General features: G+C 32.4%; 1 protein-coding gene across 1 annotated transcript in view; it reads right to left on the bottom strand.

The window, feature by feature from the left end:
* LOC134710152 (L-asparaginase-like) overlaps positions 1-9,712 on the bottom strand; it is a 31,815-nt gene extending 22,103 nt beyond the window's left edge. The window contains exons 1-2 of the mRNA XM_063570367.1: positions 9,529-9,712; positions 7,190-7,307 (exon numbers count right to left, since the gene is read on the bottom strand). Coding sequence (XP_063426437.1) covers positions 7,190-7,307; positions 9,529-9,703 — 293 coding nt within the window. The 5' untranslated portion in view covers positions 9,704-9,712. The remainder of the gene's footprint in view (positions 1-7,189; positions 7,308-9,528) is intronic.
* Positions 9,713-14,267: the final 4,555 nt, after the last annotated feature.

Raw genomic sequence — 14,267 nt, 5'->3', positions numbered from 1 at the left:
GTTACTTACTTAAACTAAATATGCTGGAACATTATGTTAATGTGTATTATGTAATATGAATATTAACCTGGCTTTGTACCAGAGGAATAAGCCAAGTCTGATTTTTAACATAGTAGATCACAGGATTATAGTCCACACTAGCTCAGTAATTAAGGCATTGACTTGGACGAAGATTGTCTCATTGGCACTCAAACCACATCTTCTTATATCTATTTTCATATGTACATTTTTCTGGCTCTAAGCTGACCAGTGTTTGCTCCTACTCTTAAATCTTAGTGCTAAGCAGAGAAGAATCAAATACAAGTTTTCAAGTCTGTTGTTTGATTCTACCAGGAATCAAAATCCATATTCTTCTTCACTTAACAGGAACAATACTATCAAGGCAATAAAAAAAGAAATGCATTAAAAAAAGCCTATATGTGCTACTTCTTATTGATTGTTGGTTGCTTAACATCCAGTGGCAAATATTTCATGCATATTCAGGACGAGAACAAGTTCACAATAAATACAATAGGTAGGTCTTGTCATAATAGAGGCCATAAGGGATGATAGTCCGGGAAATTTCAACTGCCATTGGAAAATGAGGGTATATTGGATAGGGACAGAAATTTTGGCCTTACAACAGGCCACCTATGGGCCCTGAAAGAGTTGGTGTAAGGGTTCTTAACGAGCAGTCACCCTTGGGGGAGCTACTTCTGATAGAAATCAACCTTATGCAAGTGCATGTATACATGAATGCATGCAAAGGTACATGATTTTAATTGATTTTGGAACAATCAATTACAAAAAGGATGATTTTTTATCTGTTTTAAAGGTATGTATATCAACTCAATATTCAAACATTTACAGACTTTGCATAGTTTGTATTTTTTTGAATTTTCAATCCAAAAAAATAACAGAAGTATTGGTATTCATTTTCTATCAGACTCAGATCATATATTGGCAAATTGGCAGGTAAGAATCAATAGCAACACATAGATTTACTTGGGTGTTAACTTATTTTCTTACAACTTTAATTTTGTTAAGAACTGTTCAAAATTCTATGGTATTGAAATGTAAAAACAAATTCTGTTGGAACTGAAGTAAATTTTAATTATAAGAGTAAATATAAAAAGGAAGATGTGGTATAATTGCCAATATGACATCTATCCATAAAAGACCAAAATGACACAGACATTAACAACTATAGTTTCTCTTGAGAAGTTTTGATTTCATTTCTGCTTTCCCTAATGGAGCACCTGAGTTCTAACATCAGACAGATAATATTCTATACAATAATTTGATAGTATGTATTAGGGTAGTGCACAATTATATTGATTTTACAGTAGAAATAATGCAACAATTTACTGAACAGTAATTTAGGTAATCATTGGAGAAAAAAATCAATAAACTGTTGCGTCTTCTTATAATGTATCATTACTAATGTAGAACATGGTGCCAGGAATACCTATACATTTTAAATAGTCTTGAAATATAAATTTTCTATCTGTTTCAAGCTGAGTACAATGAAATACTATACAAAGCATGCAGAATGCACAACATTAATTGTATTAGTTTAAACTGCAAAGCAAAGCATCTCATTGCAATCAAATAAATTTTGTAACAGACGGTCCAAGACCACAATTGTCGTCCCTTGATTTTCGTTGTTTTTTCGTTGTTCACAAATATAGTCCCTAGTGTTGACAGTGGGTTACTTGCCATTAATATCTATACCCCTTCCAAATTTATTTCTCCATGTTTAATGCCTCAAATTGCAAGTAGGGGGGTGAAATTACACTGTCAAAAAATTTGGGTCCAGAATTTTTAAGGAAAGTAGTGATTTGGTCCAGCTGAAAAAAAAGATTTAAAATTAGCACTTCGGAAGCTGTCAAAAGATTTCAAGACGACCCTAAACAAAAAATTGTCTATATTTTGAGTAAGAGTCGATGAAGTTTTCTATAATTTTGATATAATTTGTCCCAAAAGAAGTACAACACACTGTAAAAGTTTCTTTGAGAAAACGCAGGTGAGATTTTTTTTAATTTTTATTTATGTTCTAAAAGAAATGCACTACGAAATAATTGTGGTCTCGGACCAGACTATGCTAAATCAATTTTACCTATGACCTTGGAACTCAACAGGATTTATATTGAGCATGAATAAAAACACCCAGTCTACCATTATATAAAGACCTGACCTATAGATCAATCCTTAACCTTAACATTCAATAGAAAAGGGATTTGATGGTTAATAATATGTACCTACTTAATCAATTTGAAAAATAACATCATGTAGACCATCAAGAAAAGTTCAACAAATTTGACAAAAAGGATTAAACTGGAACATAAAACTCAGTTTGACCTCTTACCTCAGAATATTAAAATCAGTAGGTTAGTATATATGGCCGAGTTCAAATGAAACTCTACAATCAACTACAGAGTTAATATATTTTTATGTGAACGCAAAAGAGTTGATATTTGAAACAACTCTAGGGTAAGGCCCTGACCAAGCATATAAAATAAAATATTCTCATTGGTCTGATGTCTTTCAAGAGTTTCTCGAGTTTAACCCTGGCTCGGTGAGGGTTGGAACCAGGGTACGAGGAGTTAACTCCAGTGGTTCAAGTAAAATTGTTTTGTTAAAACCCGAGTTAGTAAAGTTAACTCGAGAGTTTCAAGTTAACTCGGCCTATATGATTCCAATGAATCTGGTTTTATAATATATAATAAATGTAAACCTTGTGCTATTTGGGTTTAGTGAATATAATAATTCAATGCCTGACACATGCCCAAATAAGAAACCTTGATTTTCAAGTAAAAACAAAACCGGATATTTAAAATATAAAATAAAATGGTATTTTCACTCCTTAGACCTGATCATCTGAAGGCATTGTCTTCACATCAAGTTCTATCAAAAACGAGTGAGAACTGTTAGAAAATGATAAAACTTCCTTGCATTTCTACTCTACTTACATTAAAAGTCAACAAAATTAAAAAAAAAAAAAAATTGTATGACTTATCCAAGATTTAAATAATTGAAAAATTTTCAACAAATGACATCACAATACAGATTATTCACCAATTCACATAATGATTTTTCTTCAACTTAAGGGGTACAACAACAATTAAAATGGTGTATATTCCGATTGTTTGACTAGCATTCACAAATAACTTAAGCATTATTAATTGAAACCTTGTGTTACAATAGACTATTTTTAAATTCCGAGCTTCTGACTCCATAGACTATTTAATTTTTCGACTGGTAATCTACTCTGTGGTAGGACATCCTGGTACTCAGTCAAGATTGACCAAGGAAACAAAGTAAAATAAAGTTTACAAACAATACAATTTTGGAAAAATAACGTTTTGTTGGCGCTTTTGTCGTGTATAAAAAACATAAAACTATTATCATTTTCCCAAAAATTGCACCGATTGTATGCTTAATTTTCTCCTTCAAGTCACTTTTACTTGGCAGAGTACTTTAATTTCTTATCACAGAGTAAATATATATTGGAAAAAAATATGTCGATACATGTAGCATTTAAACAGGCCATTACACAAGTATTGTCTTATAGTGGAACTTCTTATATAAATACAATGATGCACATAATAACATTTGTGTTACCGCCATAATCAATCCAAAGTGTTATTAAAATTTTAAAAAACATTGAAGCATTCATGAAGGTCTGCATGGGGTTTACAGAATTTAGAGAGAGAATAATGGGCAAAAAATTAAAGAAAATGTCAACAATGGGCAAAACAATTAAAGTAAAGGGAACAATGGGCAAAAAAATAATGGAAAGTGAACAATGGGCAAAACAATTAGAGAAATTTGAATAATGGGCAAAACAATTAAAGAAAAGGAAATTATGGGCAAAACATTTAAAGAAAAGGAAATTATGGGCAAAACAATTAAAGAAAAAGAAATTATGGGCAAAACAATTAAAGAAAAGGAAATTATGGGCAATAAATAAAGAAAAGGAAATTATGGGCAATAAATAAAAAAAGTCAACAATTGGGCAAAAAATAAAATAATGTCAACAACGACAAAACAATTAAAGAAAAGTGAATAATGGGCAAAAAAATAATTGAAATTGAACAATGGGCAAAACAATTAGAGAAATTTGAATAATGGGCAAAACAATTAGAGAAATTTGAATAATGGGCAAAACAATTGAAGAAAAGGAAATTATGGGCAAAACAATTAAAGAAAAGGAAATTATGGGCAATAAATAAAGAAAAGTCAACAATGGGCAAAACAATTAAAGAAAGGGAAACAATGGGCAAAAATAAAGGGAAGTCAACAATGGGCAAAACAATTAAAGAAAAGGAAACAATGGTCAAAACAATTAAAGAAAAGGGAACACTGGGCAAAACAATTAAAGAAAAGGAAACAATGGGCAAAAATAAAGGGAAGTCAACAATGGGCAAAACAATTAAAGAAAAGGGAACAATGGTCAAAACAATTAAAGAAAAGGAAACACTGGGCAAAAATAAAGGGGAGTCAACAATGGGCAAAACAATTAAAGAAAAGGAAACACTGGGCAAAAATAAAGGGAAGTCAACAATGGTCAAAACAATTAAAGAAAAGGAAACAATGGGCAAAAATAAAGGGAAGTCAAAAATGGGCAAAACAATTAAAGAAAAGAGAATAATGGGCAAAAAATAAAGGGAAGTCAACAATGGGCAAAACAATTACAGAAAAGGGAACAATGGTCAAAACAATTACAGAAAAGGAAACACTGGGCAAAAATAAAGGGAAGTCAACAATGGGCAAAACAATTAAAGAAAATGAAACACTGGGCAAAAATAAAGGGAAGTCAAAAATGGGCAAAACAATTAAAGAAAAGAGAATAATGGGCAAAAAATAAAGGGAAGTCAACAATGGGCAAAACAATTAAAGAAAAGGGAACAATGGGCAAAAATAAAGGGAAGTCAAAAATGGGCAAAACAATTAAAGAAAAGAGAATAATGGGCAAAAAATAAAGGGAAGTCAACAATGGGCAAAACAATTAAAGAAAAGGGAACAATGGTCAAAACAATTACAGAAAAGGAAACACTGGGCAAAAATAAAGGGAAGTCAACAATGGGCAAAACAATTAAAGAAAATGAAACACTGGGCAAAAATAAAGGGAAGTCAACAATGGTCAAAACAATTAAAGAAAAGGAAACAATGGGCAAAAATAAAGGGAAGTCAAAAATGGGCAAAACAATTAAAGAAAAGAGAAACACTGGGCAAAAAATAAAGGGAAGTCAACAATGGGCAAAACAATTAAAGAAAAGAGAATAATGGGCAACAAAATAAAGGGAAGTCAACAATGGGCAAAACAATTAAAGAAAGGGAACAATGGTCAAAACAATTAAAGAAAAGAGAATAATGGGCAACAAAATAAAGGGAAGTCAACAATGGGCAAAACAATTAAAGAAAAGAGAATAATGGGCAAAAAATAAAGGGAAGTCAACAATGGGCAAAACAATTAAAGAAAAGGGAACAATGGTCAAAAAAAAAAAAAAAAAGAAGCACTGGGCAAAAATAAAGGGAAGTCAAAAATGGGCAAAACAATTAAAGAAAAGAGAATAATGGGCAAAAAATAAAGGGAAGTCAACAATGGGCAAAACAATTAAAGAAAAGGGAACAATGGTCAAAACAATTAAAGAAAAGGAAACACTGGGCAAAAATAAAGGGAAGTCAACAATGGGCAAAACAATTAAAGAAAAGAGAACAATGGGCAAAACAATTAAAGAAAAGGGAACAATGGTCAAAACAATTAAAGAAAAGGAAACACTGGGCAAAAATAAGGGGAAGTCAACAATGGGCAAAACAATTAAAGAAAAGAGAATAATGGGCAAAAAATAAAGGGAAGTCAACAATGGGCAAAACAATTAAAGAAAAGGGAACAATGGTCAAAACAATTAAAGAAAAGGGAACAATGGTCAAAACAATTAAAGAAAAGGGAAAAATGGTCAAAACAATTAAAGAAAAGGGAACAATGGTCAAAACAATTAAAGAAAAGGGAACAATGGTAAAAAAATAAAGAAAAGTCAACATTGGGCAAAACAATTAAAAGAAAAGGGAATAGGGAGATGCTGAAACAAAATGAATAGAACTAACTAAAGGTAAAAAAAATGAAGAATAGAGAAAAAATGTTCTAGAAAGTATGGAATAAAGAAATGAAGACCCCCATCCAAACCCTCATTCATTAGCACAGTGAGTACCACAAGATAAACACCAAAACCTACCGAGTAGGACGTTCTAGTCTTTAAAAAGAGATAATTAATACAATGTATTAGAATACAAAATGTATTTGGTTTCACATAAAAACAATTATATGTTTACATTTATCTATTTTCAAAAAAATTGTGATCCTGAAGTTTTCCTATGGCTAAGCAGATAGAGGCACTTCAGTACTGTTATACTGAAAGTAATTTTATAAAAATAAAAAAAATCTTGCATGGGTGAAAGTTCAGAAAGTTTCAAAAACTGAAAATCAGGAAAAAAAATCAATATTTTGTAAAACAACATCACAGGCCAAAAATTGTCAAAAATTTAAAAACCTGACAAGGGAGAATTTAGAATTTGGCGGAACTTAAAACGGCCTTGATAATTCATAGAAAAAACATTATAAACAATTATATCATATGTATGCCATCATTACTAATCACAATTTTTAAAGCATTTTAAGAAAGGTTTTCAGAAAATGTGAAAATCAGCTAAGCCTTAGTGACACAGATATGACATAATGGGCAGTGTTTTTGAATTTGTTCACAAAAAATAGACTAACTTAAAGACCAATTTAGATTACGAACAAAGAGTACAAGGTCACCTAAATTTATTCTAAACACACAAAAAATAAATTTGCTCTTAAATTTTTTTTTGGGAAATGATTTTGTATTTTTCCACAGTGATTTCTGCGGATTCAAGGTCAATCCCTCTAAATTGTTTAGTTTTGTTTTTTTTTTCTTTTAACCTGAGAGGGTTGTAAATTAGCATATTGTAGTACTTTTACACCAGCATTCACCCTATTATACTCTTATTCTGAGTCAGAATTTCTGACATGAGTGATATTTCTGTGTTTTTAAACATGCTTAACATTTGATTTAAGAAAATATGTGAAGTACAAAGTACAAAAATGTATTGCATGAATGTTTGTTATGTAATGGCTCTTTTATTTGCAAAGGTGCTATTCCTTCATATGTTATAATTGACTTACGGCATGGCAAGGTAATCAGCATCATCTGATGTAAGATATTTCTCAGCATACTCCACATCGTGAAACATTGGAAGGTGTTTCAGCTCACCTACAAGGAAGTTGGCCTTTGGCTCATAGACTGAAAAAAAGGAAATTATTATTGAGAACAACACAATATGACTACCAAAGCTAACAATGGGACAACAAATGTTTGACTACTCAACAACTTAAAATAAAGGTCATTTGGGAAAACTTCTATTTTTACAAGTTTTCAACTTGGTTTCATATATGTTAATCAGAAAAGTAAACAATTTTAAATACAAAAGCTGCTAGAAAAGCTGCAACACCTACGTCTTGAAAGGCAAGGCAAAAAGGACATCAAAAATGTAGTTTCTGAAATGGAGTAAATAAACCAATTGTATGCTGAAAATTTCACAGATAAATACTGCATATATATCTAATTTGTTCATGTTTATTGAAACTGGGGTACCATAAGCAGAATTTAAGCTAAGTTAATGACACAAGTCGTTCCAATATTTTGAATTTCTTGTCAGTTTTTTTTCAAATAATAAAATGATTCTTATGCTTGATCATTTCCATGTACAATAATTTACAAAAATTTTAGAGACACCATCCATGGTTGTAGTTTTTGGAAATATTTGTTTCACAGTTGACAACAGATTTGTTCCAATTGTTGTATATCATGTATATTATACAACAATCCTGTCCTCTTTTCCTCAAATGTGACCACCAGAATTAGAATTAAGATTTGGTTTGTACTAACTACATGATCTAAACAACACAACTGGTGCTACATGTGGAGTAGGATTTGTTTAGTTTTCTGGACCAACTGAGATCACCCCTGGTGTTTGGTTAATGTTGGTGGGGTTTGTGTTGCTCAGTCTTTAATTTTTGGTGTTGTGTTTTGAAAGGTGTTGTTGGTTTTTATGTCATGTTTTGTCATGGCTACATGTATGTCAGTTTGTTTCAACAGTTTAAATTACCCATTGGTACACATGTATCTTTTGTATAAATTGTTTACCAGAGGCAGAGAACGAATCAAATGGAGGAAATTCAGAAAATCAGAATTCATGAATGGTTGTGAATCTCCATGGGTGGTAACAGTGGACTTGAACCCTCAATCTCTGCATTAAAGGCAGAACTCTAATCAATTGAGCCATAAAAACATCTTCCGTAACTCAACTATAAAAAAGATGTGGTACATGTATGATTGCCAATGAAAGGACTGTCCATAAAAGACCAAAATGACACAGACATTAACAACTATAGGTCACTGTACGGCCTTTAACAATGAACAAAGCCCATACCGCATAGTCAGCTATAAAAGGCCACAATAAGACAATGTAAAATAATTCAAACGAGAAAACTAATATGTAACACATAAACAAACCACAACCACTGAATTACAGGCTCCTGACTTGGGACAGGCACACGCAAAAAATAATGTGGTGGGGTTAAACATGTTGACGGGATCTAGTTCAGTACAGCTATAAATCTGCAGGTCTATAACAGCCATGGTAACTACTATATTTCACTATTGATGGGAAAATACTCTTACAGAGGCTAAATGGCTTCTATGCAAAATACAAGCTCAGGCATGAGTCCATTAAGGTTACTTCAATAGTGAAGGCCTTTCATGAAAAATTGGTACAATGCCATAATTTAACAGGAAGGAGTCTATTATATGTTCTTCAGTTGCTGCCTTTAATTTTTACGTTAGTGCCTTGAAATAACTAAACACGTGTTGGAAAAAGGTATCGACAACGTTTTCCATTAATGTTGTTACTTTAATGTATGACACAGAGGTCAAGAACAATTATCCAAAGTTATGTATTGCAGAAGTGCGTTCATATGGGGACGAAGTCCCCAATTACGGTAGAAAAATCAATGAAAAAAAAAAAAAAAAAAATCTGGGAAAATTTCCCGAATTTTTCATTGTACTAATGAACTCAAAATCGTTAACGTTTTTTTTCAGATCTAGTTCCTGTTCCGGTTTTCCCGCATTTGCGCAGAAATCTGTCTTGTTTGCATGAGACTTTGATTATTTTTTTATATTTACCAGTCTAGTAAAACATAAGATTGGATCTCAATACAAATTCAATTTTAATAATTGTTTAATATGAAAAAAACGTTACGTTTCCTGATGAAAGCGTTTCTTTTGTTTACATCGAATATGACGTCATAACTTAAAGAACGTCACAGCTAATTCCCTAACAACAGAACCAAAATCGGGAACGTTACGTACGGTATTTCGGTTTCTTTTATCAACATGATTGAATTAAGAAAATAATACATACAGACTTCGTCCCCATTCACAGGTTATGCCTGCCTCATATTACCTCCCTGATTATTTGATTTCATTCCAATTGTACCACCCGTGTACAAAACCAGAATTCTGGCCTCCGCTTCTTGGTCAATAGATTCATGTATAACAGTTTTCTTAAGCTCTGCCTCTCTAATGGATAAATCAAACTCATTTGAATTCCCATTTTTGAGAGTTTCGTCTGATTCCATCCTTTTTCAACTTTTGTATTTTCACATTGAAGAAGAAATTATGTAATACTACTAAATACCAGAAGCTTCCTAATTTTTAATGGCAGAGGAAGGACAGTAAATTAAAAATGAGGATACAGTTATCTGTTATGATAAATTCTCCCAAAATAGGCACACCTCTTATGAGAAATCTGGTTCACTGTGTTGAAATAATCTTTATAGACAATAAAAGTTTGTTTTAAAACAATTAAGCAGTTTCAACACGTTTACTATACAATCTAAAAATGTCTAGCTAACTAGACAACAAACAATCGTTTGATATGTATACTGAACAATCAATATCTTCTGTTTTCTTCTTTTCTTTTTTTTTTTTGGGGGGGGGGGGTCATCTAATTGCAACAGTCTATACCGTTCACAAAACGCTGTATACATTTCTGTACAAGCATCTTTAAATATTGCTAAATATTATATGCAAATGGAACTATAGTCAATGGTAAAACGTCAAAGTGTAATTTCTTTCATATAAAAAAGAGTCAAATATTTACTACAAGAATTTGTTAAATTTTCCAAATAAAAATAGAAATGAGAATGGAAATGGGGAATGTGTCAAAGAGGCAACAACCCTTCCAATGAGCAGAAAACAGACCAAGGCCAAAGATGGGTCTTCAACATTGCCATTCCACTAAAAAAAAAAGGGCGTTTTCTCATTAAAAAATTGAAAAAAATTGTCGACTGTGTTGAACGCATATATCCAATCAAACTTGAAATGAAAGATACAGCAGATACAGTTAAGTCCGCCTCATATCTTGACTTGCATATAGAAATTGACAATGAGGGTCGCTTGAAAACAACATTTTTCGACAAAGAAGATAATATCCGCTTCCCAATTGTTAACTTTCCATATCTATGTCGCAAAATTTCAGGAGCGCTGGCATATATCTCACAGTTGATCAGATATCCCATAGTTGTGCTTTCTTTCAATATTTCGTTGATAGAGGTGTCTGGCTACTAACAATCTAGTTGTATCAAAAAATAAAATCACAAAAATACTGAACTTCGAAAAGTTCCTAATCAAATGTCAAATCAAAAGTTCAAACACTTCAAACGAATAACAACTGTCATATGCCTGACTTGGCATGGGCATTTTCTTATGCATAGAACATGGTGAATTAAATCTGATTTTAAAGCTAGCTTAACATCGCACTTGTATGAAAGACGAATCAAATTCCATTATATTGACAACGATGTGTGCAAAAAAACAAATAGACATATTAGGCAAAAATGCCAAAAATAGTAATACCGCACTCAACATTGTGTTATAATCTTTATCACTATAAAAACAAACAAATATGTAACAAAGAAGAACAAAATGGTATACAGACCAAGCATATTAGCGTACTTATCAAGTGGTGAAGTTGAAATATTCATCACGAGTTGGTTGGCCGTACACGTTAGGGAATATCTGTTTCACAGATGACGACAGTATGTTCAAAATGTCGTTACTACAATCGAGTCCCCTTTTCCGAGAATGAGACTAACCGAATTAGACTTATCACGAGATTTGTACTTACACGAACAACACGGCAGGTTTTACATGTGTAGCAGGATCTGATTATCTTTCCGAAAAACCATTAAAAATAAAGACGACTCAGAAAAATTACAAAAAGACCTAACAGCAGCAGCGAAATGGGAAGAGGACTGGCTCATGTCCTTCCATCCGGACAAGTGTTCAGTCCTCCAAGTAACAACAAAGAAAACACCTCTCCCATATAACTACATCTTACATGGGCACACTTTGCAACAATTAACATCTACTAAATATCTGGCTTAACAGTACAAACTGATTTAAAATTTAACAAACACATAAATAACATCACAGCAAATGCAACTAAACAACTGAATTTTATCAAAAGAAACCTTAAAGTCAGCTCGCTGTCAGCTATAGAAAAGGCCTATATCTCACGTGTGAGATCAAAACTATAGAGTATGGTAGCTGCATCTGGGAACCACATACAAAATCTCAAAAATCACAAATAGAAATGGTCCAAAGACGTGCAGCCAGGTATATATGTAATCGATATCATAACACCAGCTCTGTGACAAACATGCTCAACCATCTTAACTGGACTACACTTGAACTTAGAAGAATAAGAACAAGGCTTATATTTTTCTTTAAAATTATACGCCACCAAGTAGCAATATACCCCACGAACCTGTTAATACAATCAGACAGTCGAACAAGACAATACACTCACAGTCACTCATTCAGGCACAAACAGGCAAAAAAGACTCGGATAAATTTTCATCCTTTCCTAGGACAATCGCCCAATGGAACCTTTTGCCAGTTACTGCTGTCCAATTCACCACAGTTGAAGCATTCAGAGAACAGATTCCTATATCTGTTCTCAACCAATATTACACCATGTAATGTAACACCTTGTAAATAGTTATATCTTAAATGTACAGTGAAAATAAAAAACAAGTTATTATTTCTTTATTAAATTTTAGATGTATTAATACAAATTGTAAATTTTACCCACGCATGCACGGCACATGGTCATCAATATTATAAACAAACAACACTACACAAAAAAAAAACCAACACACGTATTCCAACACAACAGGGATGATCTTCTTTTAGTTTCTACACTCCATCATAATATTGATGACTATGTGCCGTGCATGCGTGGGTAAAATTTACAGAGTGTAGAAACTAAAAGAAGATCATCCCTGTTGTGTTGGAATACGTGTGTTGGTTTTTTTTTTGTGTAGTGTTGTTTGTTTGTATTTTTCAACTGATGAATTTAAATGTCCCTTTGGTATCTTTTTGCTTCTCTTTCAGAATATTTTATTGAAGCAATATAAAGTTAGAGAACAATAACAAGTCAACAGCTTTGAAAAGGTGCATGGTAATGTGGCATTTCTGGGGGAATTTACAGAGAGCGATCTGTTGACTATTGTGTTTCATTTTCAAGTTCTTGGCTGTAGATTAAAACGCCAATGATACAATGTCTGCTTAGTTGATGAGGCATTGTTATTGGAATGAACTAGTTAAAGTTTCTTTCTCTCATAATACCCTTTGATGATATTACGCCAGCATAATTGTTATGAATTGCTATCAAATATTCGTCACAATAAGGATTATAATCATATTCAATGACTGTAGACTTGCATATATTTGTATATCTAATTTACCCATATAGTCTAAAAAATTATTCCGTTGATAATGTCAAAAGGGAGGTTCTTTTCTTGTTTGTTTACGTTTCAGCTAAAACTATTTGCCTTCCATACTTAACCCAAAATTGCAAAATCACCTTTCCTAAGATAGGAACCTGTTGTTCAGTGGTTTTCGTTTGGTGATGTCGCTCATGGTCACAAGTCTATTTTTTTATATAGATTAGAACGATGGTTTTCCTGTAAACATTTCGGACTCTCTTTATAGCTTGTTGTTCGATGTGAGTCAAGGCTTTATGTCAAAGGCCGTTCTTTGACCTGTAATGTTTACATTGACACAGTGCGACTTTGAGAGAGAGAGATGTCTCATTTGCACTCATAGCACATCTTCTTATTTTTATCGATACCTTCAAACATATCTGTAAAACTGGCAGCGACGGCCGGTTGAATACCAAACAGTACTTTATAAGTAGAGGTAAACTAAATTTTTCAATAGTGAATTTTTGATATCTTTATGTAGGAAACTTAAACCGCAATTGCATATGTCTAATATACATCTCTAAGTTGATATAATTCATTTGCCAAGAAGCTATGCTTCACTGCCGTTGATATAAATGTTTATCATATATTTAGTACAAAATACAGCTATTTTGTATATCTAGTAAAGGTTCGTTTTTCCAGTCTGTATCACCTACCCTATATTGCATACCCCGTATCGCATGGCTAAACTCGTATCGCATACCCCGTATCGCATGGTAAAACCCGTATCGCATACCTTTTTTTTTTTTTTTTTTTTTTTTTTACATTTTTAATACATGAAGTCAGTTTTTTTGTTTTTTTTTGTCTTATGAAAAAAATTCCTCAAAATAGGTAAATTTTTTGAATGACGTCATTGTTTGGTATGTAACGTCTTTGAAGTTTTCATATTGTATGTGACGTCAAGTTTTCACAATATATTTTTTGGCACACTAAATGTAACTATAAAAAATACAAAACACTCAAATAAATACAATAATAAACAAAATATTTTTAAAACAACATATTGTAAGGTAACACAGGTGCTTTGTATAAATAATTGAGCAGTTATTTTAAGGCTTTGAAACAAGACAAAAGCAGAACTGAAGGTAACCCAGTGCTATGGATCAGAAAACAGTTCATAAAATATAATACTCTTATGTTAAAATATATGATAAAGCGTATAATACATGGCAAAATCCGTATCACATGCCGTATCACCCTCGACCAATATCATCCCTCGGGCCTAAGGGCCCTTGGGCTGATATTGATGTCTCGGGATGATACGACATATGATACGGATTTTGCCATTTATTATTCTCTATATAATGCGTTTGTTAAGAATATATTATATTGGTGCAAAGTCAATACTTGTTGTGAAATGAAATGAGCTGAT

The sequence above is a fragment of the Mytilus trossulus genome, chromosome 3 (assembly GCF_036588685.1).
Source record: "Mytilus trossulus isolate FHL-02 chromosome 3, PNRI_Mtr1.1.1.hap1, whole genome shotgun sequence".
Classification (NCBI taxonomy): Eukaryota; Metazoa; Mollusca; class Bivalvia; order Mytilida; family Mytilidae; genus Mytilus; species Mytilus trossulus.
Note: the sequence above shows the minus strand (reverse complement) of the source record. Positions and strands in the feature narration are given on the sequence as shown.